Below are 15,413 nucleotides of genomic sequence, written 5' to 3' on the forward strand. Positions count from 1 at the left end.
AGGGGGGAGGGGGGGGGACCCTCTTTTGGCACGTCATGCTCGGATTTCATGGCATGTTTATCGGACACTGTTGGCTCTTCTCGTGCTTTCGACGTAAGAGTCGGCTTGCCTAGCTACTTTCCTAGTTGCTTGGAGGTTGCTGGGTTGGGCTAGATCGCTTGTCGCCCAATGAGAGGATTTCGATGTACTTTGAGGTCTTTGATCACCACAAGAAAAAGTTGATCTATCGCCTTTACCGCCAGGATGAGGCCTGAAAAAGACCACACAATCTGCATTGACACCGTCGATGGGTATGGACAGGCGGCGGAATGAGACAGGTATCTAGGCAGGTGCTTGCAGGCCGGACCGAAAGAGGGCTATGGTCGTGAAGTCCTGAAATCTGAGTCCTGACTAATGGGTGTATGTGCAGGACGTTTCTGTCGGGGAAGACGGAGCAAAGAGAAAAAAAATAAAAAGAAGCCCTAGCTAGCTAGTCCGGAGTAGGTATGTACATACAGTACATACAGCAAGTACATTTGTACATTGTACAGGATGTACTCAGCCCAGGGCCGCCAGATTATCGGTTGGTTAGGTAGGTACAATCAATTGACGACAACTTTAAGCCCCTCTTTTACCCCATTTCCCGTACGTGCGTGTCTGCTGTCACCCGAAAAGCCACTGACTCTTTTATTATTATTATTTTTTTCTTTGGACCAGTCTGATTTTTCTTGGTCAGGTTTGGGTGGAATTTAAACTACACCGCATTTCCTCGCCAATGATGCAGACGACGTAGTTAGTCTACGCCTCAGGTACCACTACCTGCCTGAACACTGGACACACGGGACAGTCTAGCCCTCTTTCGGAGAAGCGGGAACATCCCGTGACTGTCGGGGTAGGCTAAACCCAGTCGGGCATCGCGCTGTCATCCCATCTACTCGGACCTCCGCCTCACTGGGTATCGACATGGGCGGTTAGACTAAGCATCTCTCTGGTTTCTCTCTCTCTTGTCGTCGTCACTTTACCTCCTCTTACCTCCTCTCGCATCGCTGCCCTTCTTTACCGCCATTTCATCCTCTTTCTCCTGGTATGTGCTATCCGTCTTTCCCATTTGTCGGCTCTTTTTTTGTCACTTAGCACTTGGTCCTTCATGTCTTGTGTTCGCCGCCCCCCCTCATCTAAACACACCCCTGTTTGAAGTTGGCTCCCAGTTTACCTCGTGTTTCCTGCTTACGTCGTCGGTTTAGGCTACCTCCTTCCGAACTTTTTCGCCATCTGTATTGCCGGCCTGAGCCGCCCCTTGCGAACAGAAATCCGGCGCCCTCAACAATCGATAAACCACCGTGGCTGTTAGCCTATTCTGCACGACGACCTGATTTTGAATTTCCCCAAATCCTGAAACCCGTTGGGCTCTTCTTCAGCCATGTCTGAGTCAACCAGCGCCAATACCGCGAAACCGAGCAGCAGCGTCAAGCTGGTACTTTTGGGAGAAGCGGCGGTGGGAAAGGTATGAGCGACCTCGGCAGTTTCCCCCCCCCCCTCCCCTCTCCTCCCCCCATTTTCTAGTTCTCCGGTTGTGGGACAAAAAAGTGACTCAGGGACTGACAATGGATGGCATGGGTCGTTTCGGGCTGGACAGTCGTCATTGGTGCTGCGATTTGTCAACAATGACTTTCAAGAGAACAAGGAGCCAACAATTGGAGGTAAGCATCCGACGTGTGGCGAGGTGCCCCCGACAGCCTCCCCGCGGTGTCACCGGAAGCTGATGTCATGGGGTTTCCCTCGGTTTCAGCGGCCTTTCTGACTCAAAAATGCTCCCTTCCGACGCGGACGATCAAATTCGAGATCTGGGATACCGCTGGTCAGGAGCGATTCGCCTCGCTTGCGCCCATGTACTACCGGAACGCCCAGGCGGCTTTGGTGGTTTACGATGTCACCAAGCCGTCCTCGCTCACCAAGGCCAAGCACTGGGTGGCTGAGCTCCAACGACAGGCTAGCCCCGGCATTGTCATCGCCCTCGTCGGCAACAAGCTGGACTTGACAAACGACGCGAACGAGGCGGCGGGCGAGGCGCAGCCCGAGGGGGAACACGAGTCATCGCCCGCCGACGGAGACGAAGCCACCACGGAAACCCAGGAGGAACCAGATGTCTCGAACGGAGACGCTCGGAAGGTGCCGACACGGGAGGCTAGCGCCTACGCGGAGGAAGAAGGCCTATTGTTCTTCGAAACCAGTGCCAAGACCGGCCACAACGTGGTCGACGTCTTCACCGCTATCGCCAATGCGATCCCGGAGAGCAGCTTAAAGAGCGGCCGCGGTGCCGGCGCAGGCACTGGACAGACCAGCCTGAGCGGTGGTCGCCCGGCCGAGGACTCGCGGGTCAACCTGGGAGAGCGCGGCGCAGCGACGGCCAAGGAAGGATGTGCATGCTGATACCAGATTGTTTTTCGAATGTGCTTGCTGCGATTTGCCTTTGTTCGTCTCTTTCTTACTGTTTTGCTTTTCCGATACAATATTAGGTTGATTACAGGTTAATGTGTCCATCCTATGGCGGTGGTAACAGAGACCGCTCTGGGAAGACTAGTACTACGATCTGAGCCCGCGTTTCTTGCGGGCGTCTGGAGAGTTTACTCTTGTTGATGGATGCGCTGCCAATGGTTGTTTTTCTCGGCTTATTCTTTTGTGCTGTTGGGCCAGGTAATCCTGTAGGGAATGAGGGAATGATTGGGGATGTTGTTGTACAGATGAGGGAAAAGGGTGAATTAGGCTTATGGTGGAAGCAATCAATCGACCGAAGATGCCAGCCGTGTATCCTCACGTACTGTCAATGGAGCCAGACTATAGCCGTCGTCCAGGGTTTGTAAGATCGATCTATCTATCTATGGAGTAGATAAAGCGATGCGATAGCGATAAGTTGGCGGGGAAGAACGTACGGGAAGGGCGAGACAGATCACGGGACCGGGCCACCCCTAACTAGGCCGGATCTGGAATAAGGCGGCCGGCTAAGCGAGAGCGCCGAGCCTCCGATCCCACAGCCGACCCAAGCGCAAATTGGGTCGCCTGCTTGCCCGGTATCTTCGATTTCAACCACCAACCTCACGACAAGGAAGGCCAGCAACCACCTCTCCTCCGCCACCCCAGCAGCACAGCCAGCAACCCGTCGCTCGTCTGCAACAATGGCTGCCATCAACAAGATCGCCCTTAACTCGCCCTCGAGGCAGAACCCCTCCGAGCTGGAGACCGCGATCGCCGGTGCTCTTTTCGACCTCGAGAGCAACACACAGGACCTGAAGGCCACCCTTCGGCCCCTGCAGTTCGTCTCTGCCCGTGAGGTAAGGACTGTTTTTGTGTGAGAGAGTGATATCCGCCAGCAGATCAGCAATTGTTCCAATCCGTGCGTCGTCGCCTTGTCCGGAAGAGGAGGATTTTTTTTTTGTTGCCGTCAACAATGGAATGGAAAAGCCGACTGTGTGTGTGTGTGTGTGTGTGTGTGGAATGCGGAGATAAGACATGAAGAACAAGGATCACGAATTACGACACCAACACTCCATGTTATGAGCTGGATGTGTTTTTTTGCGGATTTCTCTGTTCATCCCACACTGGAAATTTCGACACCGGGAGGAAATCGGCTCAACATGGGAACAATCGGAACAAGACATCGCGGACGAGAACGGTTCGACTAATCTGCTGCGCTGGATATCGCGAATACTTGCTTTTGCTCTTTTCTGCGATGTTGCTATCTCTCTGCACACTGGTATTGACGATTTCTTTTCGTGAATTTTGCAGGTTGAGGTTGGTCACGGCAAGAAGGCCGTCATCATCTTCGTCCCTGTCCCTCTTCTCCAGGGCTTCCACAAGATCCAGCAGCGGTATGGGATATCCCCCCTTTGTCTTTGCTTGTTTCACGCACACGCTCAAAACCCCGGATGTGCCAAGTGCGCATTGACGATGAGAATGATGCCCTCTGTTCTCTTGCCAAGACCCGGGAATGCGTGACCTACCGAAATCAGAACAACCCAACTAACAGCCTCCTCCAGCCTGACCCGTGAGCTCGAGAAGAAGTTCTCCGACCGCCACGTCCTCTTCGTTGCTCAGCGCCGCATCCTGCCCCGCCCCAAGCGCTCCGTCAACTCCCGCACCACCCAGAAGCAGAAGCGCCCTCGTTCCCGCACTCTGACCGCCGTCCACGACGCCATCCTCACCGACCTCGTCTACCCCGTCGAGATCGTCGGCAAGCGCATCCGCACCAAGGAGGACGGCTCCAAGACCCTCAAGGTCATCCTTGACGAGAAGGAGCGTGGTGGTGTTGACCACCGCCTCGACGCCTACGGCGAGGTCTACCGTCGGTTGACTGGCCGTGCTGTCGTCTTCGAGTTCCCCCAGGGTGGTGCCTCTGACTACTAGACCGCGAAATTCTTTTTTCCATAATGCATCTTCTTTTTTCAACTTTCATGAAAAGAAAAACCAACATGTTGTTTTAAAGAATCTGGTCTGGGAAAATCAGGATTGACAGGGAATTCAAATATGATGGCTGTGTTGTTGTGAGGACAACTTCTAAAAGATCCTTTTTTAAAAAAACGAAACATTATCTTAAATCTTCAACAACCTTTCATGCAGCCATTGCCATTACCATTGCCGTCGCCGTTGTCAATTGTCAATTGCCAACCAATCGGCTCGCCTCCCTCCCCCCGTATTTGGCTTAAGTAGATTGGAGGAATCTTGAATCTTAGCTTGGAGATCGGTGCCTTTCACTTCCCCATAAACCCCTACAATCTAAATCCTGGTAATAATAACACTATCTGGGGGAGAACCCCCAGACCCCCCTTTCTTTCAGCTTCCCAGTAACCGCAACCCCGAATCCAACAATACAAGAACCCCCAGCTACTTCACCCTCCACCGATACAGTACATCAGGAACCCCCAATTTCCAACCTCAGATATACGATAGAAGAGGATCTATAGTATATCGCTCGGGGTCCAAGTTCGGTCTCGAACTCAACCCAGCCCAGGACCCAGTCATCACAACCCAACGCTAGAGTTAGGTATTGGTTTGGGGGCCATGCATATATTGCATCTACTACTTAGCGACCCTGAGATTCTTGGCGGGTCCTGGGTGGAGTTTGAGCACTGAACCCGGTTTCTTTTGACACCGTAGCTTGGCTTGGATACATAGAGATATTACATCTACTTGTGATTCTAGGATTTTGAAAGGGCCCTTTATTTGGGTTTTTTGTTTATGCTTATGTTTGTGCGTCTTCTTCTTCTTCTTCTTTGGGGGTGGAATTAATGAGGGTTTGCAGGGTACGGATGAGCTATCGCTAGAGCTATCGCTATCGAGATAGAGATGGGGATCCTCTACTGTGGAGATCTAGATTGCACAGCACAGTTTGTACTAGATTGGGTGGGATACTTCTACCCTGAAGTGGTTTGATCAGTAAGCGGTGGTGGCACTTCCCAGGAGTGACTACTCACAGCGGCATATATATCCCGAGGTGGGATGGTATGTATGGACTGCACTCGACCGAACAATAACTCTCCATTTGCATGGAAATAATCAATGCATACTGGGTAAGAAGGGAAGTAGTGTTCGGTATTCACCTTACTTCGTCGCAAGTGCAAGTTCGGATGAATCAACAGTAGTATAGTCAGTATATCTACCCGTCTACACTCCCTACTCTACCACCACCACCCTCCTTAAAAAAACCTAAGAATCACCCCAAAACACTCGGATCAATTCTCCCCACCCCGAGCACCATCCAATACGCCAACTCCCTCTTGATCATCTCGCCCGCGGCACTGACGCCGGGCCGATCGATCTGGTTCTCCGAGTCCCACTCCATGCGCACGAACACTGGGATCTCCAGGACATCCTCGTCTGGTTGGAGCTGCTGTTGCTGCTGTTGCTGTTCTTGTTTCAGCTTCTCCTGCTCCGCCGCCCGGCCGGTCCAATCCGGTACCTTCCCGCCGAAACTGCTGGTGTCGCTGTCGCTGTCGCTGTCACTGTCTTTCCCAGTAGCAGCAGGTTTGCTCTGTGTTGTGCGCGAGTCCTGATTCCTGGAAAAGGGTTGCAGGGTCACACCACTACTGCCGGACGGCAACATCCCCGGTACCACCTCCAGCACCACGGTCGTCCAGTTGCGGCCCTTGTCCCACACTTTGCCGGCCTCGGCGACCTTCTCGAAAATCCCGAGGGGAGCTCCGGGTGCGGCCGCGGTGGCTGTGGCGGGTGCGGCACCGGAGCGGGAGGAGCGTTGGTCGGCTGTCGCATTGCTGCTGTTGGCAGTACCACCACCACCACCACCACCAGCTGCGGCAGTGGTATTGCCCTGCAGGGCCTCGTCCCACACGTCGCTGTTGGCGCCGATGTCGAACTGCGGACAGAGAATGGTGACCTTGGAGGCCACGCGGCCCGGGGTCACGGACGGGGTGGCCAGGGTGATGCGGACGGGGTCGAACATGTGATTCTTGAGGGTGAGGAGCAGCTGGGTGGGTCGCAGGGGCGGGAGGGCGTCGAGGTTCATGCCGGCAAGATGGCTGCCGCTACTACTACTGGTCACACCCGCCCCGGGTAGCGGGATCTGGCCCGCCGGCATCAACGGCCGCAGGGTCGGTAACGGGATGTAGCTGAGGGCGATCAGACGGATGCGGAACCGGGTGGACTGCGGCTTCTGCTCGGGCTTGACGAGGATGTGCTTGCACGACTTGCAGCGCTTGGCGCGCTTGGTGCGCAGCAGCGTCGCCAGCGGCAGCAGCTCCTCCACGAACCGCGCGTCCGGCGACTGGAAGACGCGCTGCTCGAGCGAGGCGAGTCCGTCCCAGCCGCACTCGTCCGCCGCCATGCGCTGGATGAGTCCGGCTTCCGCGTCGGCAGCCGGCGTCTTGAACCCCTCGCTCGCGGTCAGCGCCTCACGCATGACCGGCGGTTTTGTCTTGGGCTTCTTGCTGGCGCCACCGTAAAGGCTGCTGAGGCGGGACGAGGAGGTATACAGGGACATGATGCGGTTCAGAGCCCCGGGGGAGGAGAAGCCAGCCCCGAAGTCCACGCCGAGCGGATCGCTGGGCGAGGACGAGGTGGCCGCGATTTGGGTTTTGTAGAAGCCCTTGAGCGCGTGAAAGCGGGCGTCAGGGCCGAGTGGGGCGTTCGACTGGTCGGGCGAATCGTCGGGGCGTGCTTCGCCGGGCGCCGGGGGGAATTGCTCGTCGATGGAGGAGAAGGTGGACAGGGGCGACTTGAGGTCTGCAAATGTGCGCGACATCTGGCGCGAGCGGGAGGGGTTTGTGTCGGTCGCCGTCAGCTTGGCCAGCTGGGTGCGGATGTTGGTCGGTTTGTCGAACTTGATGCCGATGTCGAGCGTCGACCACATGCAGTATCCGCACGATAACACCCAGGGGCCTTGTTGACTGGTGCCGCCTCGGACGACGTTCTCGAGGGTATTAACCGCCAGCGGTGCGGTGCAGGCCGGGCAATTGAAGCAATTGCGTGCACACCTGCAGTCGTCAGTTTCTGGATTTGAAGAGGGAGTTGTCAGACATACCGGTTCCCCTCACTCTTCACCATACTGCTCGGAGTCTCGAACAGGCAGTTCGGACAGTACCAGCACACGATCTCCTCTGTGATGCATCGCGGACATTTGATCTGGTGGCAGTCCTCGCAGTAGAGGAGGTGTTCGGGGGGATAGAGGGAGAAGTTGGAACGAGGGGCGCGCGGATCGAAGGTTTGTTCGTCCTCGCTGTCGTCGAAGCGCGGCGGGGGTTTGGGCTGGTCGGGGTGATGGCTGTTGGCCTTCTGGGGGGATTCTCGCGAGCGGCGTTTCTTGGACGGATCGGGGACGGGGGTGTTGGCGCAGGGACAGGAGATGTATGCGTAAGGGAAAGGACGCGACATGGTGGGAGTTTAGGGATTTGGGAGGATCTATAGTAATGCTTGCATGCTGTGATAAGGTTAGTTGGGAAGATGCGACAATTAGGGGAAGCATACCTTGACTTCATTTATTGCAGCCCATCCACTGGAATATTGCAAACGAGTCGAACACTAGACTCAATCAGACGCAGCTATTCATAACCTGCTCATGATGTGGCTAAGATGCAGACAGCACACGAAGGAGTGATATAGAACAAAATAAAACGAGGGGAAACGCGAAACATCAACAGAGAGAGAGGAAAGTCCAGCAAAATGCGGAGGAGGGCCGATCTTCCGCGCCGACGTCACGTTCCGCCTCCGCCGTGACTTTTTGCCCGCCTTTCCTTTCCTCGAGGTGTGGGAGACCATCCATTCTCCAACAACCACCTCAGCCATCTCTCAATTCCTCGCAAAGAGAGCTGGGCCATCATGTCTCTACGCCAATTCTTACGACCAGTGGTGCGATCGCGGCTCCCCACCACCACAACACTCGCAACATCATTATGCCTCCCTCACCAGCGCAACTACGCCATGCAGACGCCCGGCAACCCGGTGCTGGAGATCTTCAACCGGCGGGTGAAGCACCTGCAAAAGGACCGGGCGGCGCAGAACGTCGACGAGAGCCGAAAGACCGATTACATCAAGGACGAAGTCGCCATGCGATTATGTGAACGATTGCTGGTGAGGCTCCCTGCCACAGAGCTACAGGCTTCAACCCCCCCCCCCCCCCCCCCCCAAAAGACCCAAACCCAAACCCCCTAACAAGAAACACAAATGAACAGGACATCAAACGCACCTTCCCGCAAGTCCTGGACCTGGGCGCGAACAGCTGCAACATCGCGCGCGCCCTAACCACACCCTTACCCGACGAGGCCTCCCCAACAGGCACCGCCGACCCCCTCGCCAGCCGCATCTCGCACCTAACCTGCATCGACACGAGCGCCGCATTACTGAACCGCGACATCTCCCTCGATTTCAACACCGCCCTCCCGATCACGCGGCAAGTCGTGCCCGACCTCGAAACCCTCCCGTACGCCGAGAACAGCTTCGACGCGGTGCTCTCCTCGCTGAGCATGCACTGGATCAACGACCTCCCCTCGCTGCTGGCGCAAGTCAACAAGATCCTCAAACCCGACGCGCCGTTCATCGCGGCCATGTTCGGCGGCGACACGCTGTTCGAGCTGCGCACGTCGCTGCAGCTCGCGGATCTGGAGCGGCGGGGCGGCGTGACCCCGCATGTATCCCCCTTGGCCGACGTGCGGGATGTCGGGGGTCTGTTGAATAAGGCTGGGTTCAAGATGTTGACGGTCGATGTGGAGGATATTGTGGTTGAGTTTCCGGATACGTTCAGCTTGATGACGGATCTGCAGGCCATGGGGGAGGGGAATGCGATTCTGCATCGCGAGATGGGCCCGTTGTCGCGCGAGGTGTTGTTGGCGAACGAGGCGATTTATCGGGAGTTGCATATGGAGGACGGGGCCCGGGGGGTGCCGGCCACGTTTCGGTTGATCTATATGATTGGGTGGAAGGAAGGGGAAGGGCAGGCGCAGCCGTTGGAGAGGGGTAGTGGGCAGTTGAATCTGAAGGATATTCTGGGGGGTGGGGAGTTTGGGCAGAAGTGATGGGCCCTTCCCGTTGCCAAAAGTGTATGATATAGTCCAGAGCAAAAAAGTAAAAGAGGCGCACAATATATACGGTAACCTTAGTAGTTGACCATGAGAGGGATACGAGGTATATCATCTATCTCCCACACACGAGAAAAAAAGTATAACCACACGAAAATGCAACGATTCGCACTCCCAAGAGCTCAAAGCTAGACCGTCCTCCGGTCCGTCATCACCCGCACAATCGACCCCGTCCCCACCAACTCCACCAACTTCTCATGCCAGCTCAACAGTACACTCATCTGCTGCCCGCCGCCGCCGCTCTCGCCGAGGTTACGGCCCTGGATCTGCGAGAAGCCCGTACTCTGCGGCGAGACCGATTTGCGGGGGGACTGGGCGCCGCCGGCGACGGGGGAGGCCATGCCTTTGTAGCTGCGGGAGACGAACGGATCAGCCAACGTCACTAAACATCCAAGCCAATCCACAGTCCAAAAGGCATCTAAACATCCAACCCACCCCACCCTCCGTTCTTCTCCTTGATAAAGGGTTGCGGGGAAAACCTACAGATACTTCATCAAACAATCGGCGCGCTCCGCCCCGCCGTCCGCGCCGGTGCACACCTCCTCCAGCACGCGGCTCATCTCCGCCTGCCGGATGCCCTGCAGCACCTCGGTGACGGCCGCCAGGTGGACCTCCTTGGCGCGCTCGTCGCCGCCCAGGGGCGCCGTGTCCAGCACGTGCCGCAGCGCCGCCGCCGGGTCCCCGCCGCGCAGCAGCTGGCGCACCTCGCCGGCCACCGCGGCGGCAGCGCTCGAGGTCGTCGCGGCCGGCAGGGTGGCGGGCAGCAGCGTGTCCATCGGGAAGTTGATCGAGGCGTCCGGGTCGAGGACGTCGATGTTGATTGTGCGGTAGTTGAGTTGGGCCATTTTTTTCGGTGGGGGGGTTGTTTTGGGTGGGAGTGGGAGATGGGGGGTTGGTGGTGGTGGTGGTGGTGGTGGTAGTTGGGGTGAGGAATTGGTTATTTGGATTGAGGAGTCAAGATGCGAGGGTTTTAGCTGGAATTGTGGGATTGTCTGTAGGCTTTGTAAGTAGGTGACGGATGTCGGTGGTGGGAGATTGGCAGAGGGAAGAGGCAGGCATCGTCATTACCCTGACGGCGATGGTGGTTCCGCGGGGAAAGGAGTTGGACACCGTGGTTGGGTCGGGGATGGCACGAACCTCAAATTGGGGTTGGATAGCTGATTGACAAGAGGCAAGCTCTGGTTATCAATGAAAATCTGCGAAAAACCACTATGCACAAAACAAAGGCGATAACGAAACACTGAGAGTGAGCTGGAGATGAGCGGGATCCGGAGAGTAGCAGGAGGGAGAGAAGGGGAACGGAACGGGCGAGGCAGGCGGGCAGGCGGGCGGGCACAGAAGTGGCGGTGCGGAGACACCCGCCGGCCTGACCGCCTGAGGCAGCAATTTCGTTGAAGTATACTAGGTACAGTACAAGTACGTATATACACACCCTCAATCCAATATTCGGTTCCATAGCTGAACTTAGGGTCTAGGTATCATAATTCTCTATAGTACAGTAGATATCGTAGTTGTAGTGGCAACGCTCAAACGCTCAAGAAAACCTCCCGCCCAAAGTACAAGTACACAATTTGCAAGCCACCTCATAGTCAAACATAGCAAGGTAAGAGTAGAAGCACAATCGGATGGCTGTACAAGGTTCGTAAAATTCATCAAGAGGTCGTGATGGTGATTGGAGGCACCGGGATTGGGGTAGGTGGTGCCGCAGGAGTTGGCTCTCGTTTGAGATCCTGCAACGACGTGGTGGCCGCCTCTTCGTCCGGCAAGGCCTCGGCCTCAGCACCAGCAGCAGGATCCGCGTCCCGGCGCCGGGAGAATGCGCGCTTCGTAGTCCGGGCTAGGGGCCGCACGGCGGATCTGACACTCGCGGCGAGCCACCCCATCGCCCGAGTGATGGGCTTCGTGACAAAGGTAATGCAGCGCACCGCGAAGTTCAGCGCGATCTCGCAGGGTCGGTCGGGGGTCAGGCGCAGCACCACCGCCCATGGCAGACAGCCCAGGGCGCAGGCGATGCAGATCGCCCATTGCACCCCGTTAAGCCTGGTGACACCGAAGGCCTCGCCGCCCACAAAGACGATCATGATCTGCCCGCCGACCATGATGCAGTTGATGCCGAGGAACCAGTAGTTGCGGAACATGCCCTCGAAGATGTTGAGCTTGTTGTCGAGTCGGCGGTTATTGAACTCGTTGAAGATCTGCATCCAGACGAACGTGTTGAACACGATCGTGTCCAGAACCAGTTGAGGGTCCTTGCTGCCCAGCTGGGAGCCGATGATGTGCTTCCCGCCGAAGTACAGCATGAAGGTGATGGCGAGCTGATAGAGGGCCTGGCCCAGGATCATCTTCCACATGATCACGGTGAACAGAGACGCACTCTTCGGGACCGGCTTGCGATCGAGGATCTTCTCCGTCGGCGCATCGGTCGCCAACGCGAGTGCTGCGAACGTGTCCATGATCAGGTTCACCCAGAGGAGCTGCACCGCATTCAGCACACTCTGGTTGTCGCTGCTGGACAGCGAGGACACAAAAGTCAGAATGACGGCAGTGATGTTGACGGTGATCTGGAACTGGAGAAACTTGGCCACCGCATCGTTGACGGCACGACCCCACGCAATCGCCGTGACAATTGACTTGAAGTTGTCGTCGAGCAGGACGATGGAACTGGCCTCTTTGGCCACTTCCGTGCCTGCAATGCCCATGGAAAAGCCAACATCAGCGGTCCGCAGCGCCGGTCCATCGTTGGTGCCATCTCCGGTCACAGCGACGGTTTCGCCGAGTTTCTTGAGTCGGGCCACCAGAATTCGTTTATCCTCGGGCGATGAGCGTGCCAGCACCTGAAGGCGAGGGATCACTCGATCCATCTCATCGTCGGACAGTTGCCGGAACTTGGGGCCTTCCATGACGATTCCCTCTTCGGTCTTGATGCCACACGAGGAAGCGATGGCGCTGGCCGTGACAAGATTGTCGCCAGTGACCATCTTGACCTGCACGCCAGCCGCATGACACTTGCGAATGGCCGCTGGGACTTCAGGCCGAAGGGGGTCCTGAATGCCAACCACCCCGATCCAGGTCATGTCCAGGAAGACATCGTCGAACAGCGCGGCCTCAGGCTCGTCTTCCATGCGTCTGACGCCGTGGGGAGGCCAGCTTGGGAAATCGCGATACGCCAGTCCAATAGTCCGTAGCGACTGACTGGCATACGATTCAATCAGTGCCAGCATCTCCTGCTTGTCGTGCTCGTGAAGCGAGTCGATGCCGAGCCCGTCTTTGCTGGAATCCTTCTCAGCAATGTGGGTCGCGCACGCACCCGCCATGATTTCGGCGGCGCCTTTCACAAGAAGGCGATAGCCGACACTGGGCTCGCGATAGACCACAGCCATGCACTTGCGCGCTGAATCGAAGGGGAAGAGCTGAACAATCTCCGCCGAAGCACGTTCGAGCGTCACGTCCATACCAAGATGGTCTTTAGCCAGTTGTAGCAAGGCTACTTCGGTCTTGCTGCCGATGAACTGCTTCTGTCCGTCCTTCTCTTCCTCAAAGGCGGTGGAGTTCAGCGCAACGCTTTTGGTGACCAGGTCACGCAGCCTGCCCGAGCTCTGTTTGAAGAGCTCGGCGGCCGTAGAGCCTGGAGCGCTGTCGTCCACATTCTGGCTGAAACTCCTCGTGGCGAGCGTCCCTGCGACCACTGTCATCTTGTTCTGCGTGAGTGTTCCTGTCTTGTCCGAGCAGATGACAGTTGCGTTGCCCATGGTCTCACAGGCTCGGAGAACGCGGACCAGATTGTTCTCCTTGACCATGCGGGTGGTAGCGAAGGCGAGAGCCAGGGTTACCGCAAGTGGAAGACCCTCTGCGATGCCGAATCAGTACGAGTTTCCGAGGGTTTGGACGAGGGCACTTACCAGGAATAGCAACGACAATAACCGTCACAGCCACGATAAGAATATCAACAAACTCTTTGCCCTTGACGGCGGGTGAGCCGCTGTTGTGCGGGAGGTCTGCGACGAAGCGAAAGAACAGGGCAAAGAATAGAATGATCGCAGCGCTGACAACCGTTAGCCAACAAGATTCAAAAGAAAAGGATCTTCGCTCTTACCCTGAGCCCAGCCAACCGATCCAGTTAGCAAGCTTGCCCAACTTGACCTGCAGCGGAGTCTGATCGTCCGAGTCCTGCAAGGACAGCAGTATCCGGCCATAAGTCGAGTAGGGCCCGACACTGGTCACCAGATAAGTGCCCACTCCCTCAAGCACCTTGCTGCCAGAGATCAGGAAAGGATCGAGTTTCTTCGTCGCCGTACCGGCCGCGAGGTGTCGGCCGACTTCATACCCGTCGGTCTTCTTCATCTGGTCCGATTCGCCGGTCGCAGAAGACTCGTCACATTTCACCCCGTGCCCGGAGATCAGCACCCCATCCGCAGGGATGGCGTCGCCCGGCTCGAGGTGCAGGACGTCTCCCACCGTGATGTCAAAGATGGAGACCATGGAGACCTTACCCGAGCGGACGGCCTTGACTTCTCGGTCATTGTTCTGCCGCAGTCAGTCGAGACGGAAAATAAATAAAAAAAAAAAGGGTTGGAACTTACTCTTTTGTTGAGTTTGGCAAACTGCCTCTCCTTCTGCCAATCATTTGCGGCCGTCACAATCGTGACGATCAAGATGGCCACACAGATCGCCACGCCTTCGATCCAGTCCACGCCGCTCCCCTCGCTGGTTGTCTCGTAGATACCGAGCGACAACGAGACGACGGCGGCGATGGTCAACAGGATGATAATCTTGTCGTTGTAAGCACGCCAGAACAAGGTCAGAAAGCCCGTCGACTTGCGCGCGGGCAGTCGATTCTGGCTGAAGACGCGAATGCGGTCCTGGAACTGTGCATCCGAGCCGGATGTCGTGTGGTGGGCAGATTGCTGCTCTTTCTCTTGCTGGTGGTGCTCATACTTCGTCGAGCCATACCCCGAAGCAGCAGCGGTGACATCTTCGAAACTCACCGACCCATCCAGCTGGGCCTCATCCACCGACAACCCAGAGGCCAGATCCGTGCGCAGGCCGCGTTCCAGCCCCGCGAGACCGCCCAGGGCCTGGAACGCGGCCAGCGACTTGGGGTTCTGCATCTTGTTGAGCTGGCCCGGCGAGAACGCGAACTTGTTGTCTTCGACGAGAAAGTCGCCCTCCGTCCGCGGATCGGGATTGAGCGCCTCAGACAGCGGGACATCATCGTAGGCCGTTGTTGTCTTGGTCGGCACGGCGGTCAGCTCCGAGTTGGCTCGGGATCGCACGGCCGTGTCGGCGCTGGAGATGGTCGAGTCCGCGCGGGGCCGCAGCGTCTCGCCGTCCAGGGAATGCGACGTCCTGGAGGGGTTGCTGTGCACCATGAGTCTGTCGGGGGAAAGAGCTGCCATCTCGGATGGCGTGGATGGACTCAGGTGTCCTGAGCCCGAGGAATGTGGACGTTGCTGCTGCTGCTGCTGCTACCATCGCTATCAACATATACTCCGACGATGAAGACGGTGAGGGGGGACAGCGGCAAAGCTTGCCGCCGTTGGCAACGTACCTCTGTATCTGAAACCCCGTATGGGTTTAGAAACCCCTCCTGACGATGTTCGTCTGAAGGCTGCATTAAAGAGATCGATGCAGACTCTGATTTGACAAGGCAGGTAGTGAAGCATGCATAGACAGAAACCAGGGGAATGGGTAAATTCGGAAGAGATCAAGGTGTTTATGCGGGCGAAATGCCTAAAAGTGGTTGTAGGGTCGGGTTTCCTTTATTGTTGTAGTAGTAAAAATGGGGGCCAACGCCCGGGTATAAGAAGAGGAAATCGGTAGAAAGGCTGTGCTGCGAATGGAACGTAATCAAAG

The 15,413-nt window shown here is 56.7% G+C and overlaps 7 protein-coding genes across 7 annotated transcripts; 4 read left to right on the top strand and 3 right to left on the bottom strand.

Moving 5' to 3' along the window:
• The first annotated feature begins 978 nt into the window (after positions 1–978).
• BO82DRAFT_358975 (Rab family GTPase) lies at positions 979–2,895 on the top strand. The gene is made up of 3 exons (XM_025636444.1): positions 979–1,483; positions 1,616–1,679; positions 1,769–2,895. The coding sequence occupies exons 1-3, from the start codon at positions 1,400–1,402 to the stop codon at positions 2,407–2,409; spliced, it is 789 nt and encodes a 262-aa protein (XP_025486753.1). The 5' UTR covers positions 979–1,399; the 3' UTR covers positions 2,410–2,895.
• Positions 2,513–2,921, top strand: BO82DRAFT_202328 (uncharacterized protein). Its single transcript, XM_025630616.1, has one exon. It carries the CDS (start codon positions 2,616–2,618, stop codon positions 2,838–2,840), a length of 225 nt encoding a protein of 74 aa, XP_025486754.1. The 5' UTR covers positions 2,513–2,615; the 3' UTR covers positions 2,841–2,921.
• A 231-nt stretch (positions 2,922–3,152) lies between these two features.
• On the top strand, positions 3,153–4,690 carry BO82DRAFT_346697 (40S ribosomal protein eS7; the record flags this gene model as incomplete). The annotated part of the gene is made up of 3 exons (XM_025633766.1): positions 3,153–3,308; positions 3,763–3,845; positions 4,014–4,690. 3 exons carry the CDS (start codon positions 3,153–3,155, stop codon positions 4,378–4,380), a joined length of 606 nt encoding a protein of 201 aa, XP_025486755.1. The 3' UTR covers positions 4,381–4,690.
• Positions 4,691–5,607: 917 nt separating this feature from the next.
• Positions 5,608–8,096, bottom strand: BO82DRAFT_358977 (putative dynactin Arp1 p62 subunit RO2). The gene is made up of 3 exons (XM_025636445.1): positions 7,954–8,096; positions 7,511–7,906; positions 5,608–7,463 (listed from the first exon to the last, which is right to left on the bottom strand). Exons 2-3 carry the CDS (start codon positions 7,858–7,860, stop codon positions 5,687–5,689), a joined length of 2,127 nt encoding a protein of 708 aa, XP_025486756.1. The 5' UTR covers positions 7,861–7,906; positions 7,954–8,096; the 3' UTR covers positions 5,608–5,686.
• Positions 8,097–8,242: 146 nt separating this feature from the next.
• BO82DRAFT_436505 (uncharacterized protein) lies at positions 8,243–9,497 on the top strand (the record flags this gene model as incomplete). Its single annotated transcript, XM_025641121.1, has 2 exons — positions 8,243–8,556; positions 8,658–9,497. The coding sequence occupies exons 1-2, from the start codon at positions 8,305–8,307 to the stop codon at positions 9,495–9,497; spliced, it is 1,092 nt and encodes a 363-aa protein (XP_025486757.1). The 5' UTR covers positions 8,243–8,304.
• A 23-nt stretch (positions 9,498–9,520) lies between these two features.
• Positions 9,521–10,824, bottom strand: BO82DRAFT_358978 (actin-related protein 2/3 complex subunit 5 family protein). Its single transcript, XM_025636446.1, has 3 exons — positions 10,698–10,824; positions 10,044–10,552; positions 9,521–9,911 (listed from the first exon to the last, which is right to left on the bottom strand). Exons 2-3 carry the CDS (start codon positions 10,403–10,405, stop codon positions 9,689–9,691), a joined length of 585 nt encoding a protein of 194 aa, XP_025486758.1. The 5' UTR covers positions 10,406–10,552; positions 10,698–10,824; the 3' UTR covers positions 9,521–9,688.
• Positions 10,825–10,992: 168 nt separating this feature from the next.
• Positions 10,993–15,393, bottom strand: pmcB (putative calcium-translocating P-type ATPase(PMCA-type)). The gene is made up of 5 exons (XM_025632737.1): positions 15,109–15,393; positions 14,141–15,022; positions 13,654–14,084; positions 13,460–13,602; positions 10,993–13,407 (listed from the first exon to the last, which is right to left on the bottom strand). Exons 1-5 carry the CDS (start codon positions 15,172–15,174, stop codon positions 11,213–11,215), a joined length of 3,717 nt encoding a protein of 1,238 aa, XP_025486759.1. The 5' UTR covers positions 15,175–15,393; the 3' UTR covers positions 10,993–11,212.
• Positions 15,394–15,413: the final 20 nt, after the last annotated feature.

Source organism: Aspergillus uvarum (genome assembly GCF_003184745.1).
Source record: "Aspergillus uvarum CBS 121591 unplaced genomic scaffold BO82scaffold_82, whole genome shotgun sequence".
NCBI classification, from domain to species: domain Eukaryota; kingdom Fungi; phylum Ascomycota; class Eurotiomycetes; order Eurotiales; family Aspergillaceae; genus Aspergillus; species Aspergillus uvarum.

Excerpts from the sequence above, each read along its gene's own strand:
- BO82DRAFT_202328 (XM_025630616.1), top strand. The coding sequence starts at position 2,616 with ATGGATGCGCTGCCAATGGTTGTTTTTCTCGGCTTATTCTTTTGTGCT.
- BO82DRAFT_358975 (XM_025636444.1), top strand. The coding sequence starts at position 1,400 with ATGTCTGAGTCAACCAGCGCCAATACCGCGAAACCGAGCAGCAGCGTC. Across the intron at positions 1,484-1,615 it reads GAGAAGCGGCGGTGGGAAAG|TCGTCATTGGTGCTGCGATT; the intron begins GTATGAGCGACC and ends CGGGCTGGACAG. Across the intron at positions 1,680-1,768 it reads CAAGGAGCCAACAATTGGAG|CGGCCTTTCTGACTCAAAAA; the intron begins GTAAGCATCCGA and ends CCTCGGTTTCAG.
- BO82DRAFT_358978 (XM_025636446.1), bottom strand. The coding sequence starts at position 10,405 with ATGGCCCAACTCAACTACCGCACAATCAACATCGACGTCCTCGACCCG. Across the intron at positions 9,912-10,043 it reads GATTGTTTGATGAAGTATCT|CTACAAAGGCATGGCCTCCC; the intron begins GTAGGTTTTCCC and ends CGTCTCCCGCAG.
- BO82DRAFT_358977 (XM_025636445.1), bottom strand. The coding sequence starts at position 7,860 with ATGTCGCGTCCTTTCCCTTACGCATACATCTCCTGTCCCTGCGCCAAC. Across the intron at positions 7,464-7,510 it reads GTGAAGAGTGAGGGGAACCG|GTGTGCACGCAATTGCTTCA; the intron begins GTATGTCTGACA and ends TGACGACTGCAG.
- pmcB (XM_025632737.1), bottom strand. The coding sequence starts at position 15,174 with ATGCAGCCTTCAGACGAACATCGTCAGGAGGGGTTTCTAAACCCATAC. Across the intron at positions 15,023-15,108 it reads ACGGGGTTTCAGATACAGAG|CAGCAGCAGCAGCAACGTCC; the intron begins GTACGTTGCCAA and ends CGATGGTAGCAG. Across the intron at positions 14,085-14,140 it reads TTGCCAAACTCAACAAAAGA|AACAATGACCGAGAAGTCAA; the intron begins GTAAGTTCCAAC and ends TGACTGCGGCAG.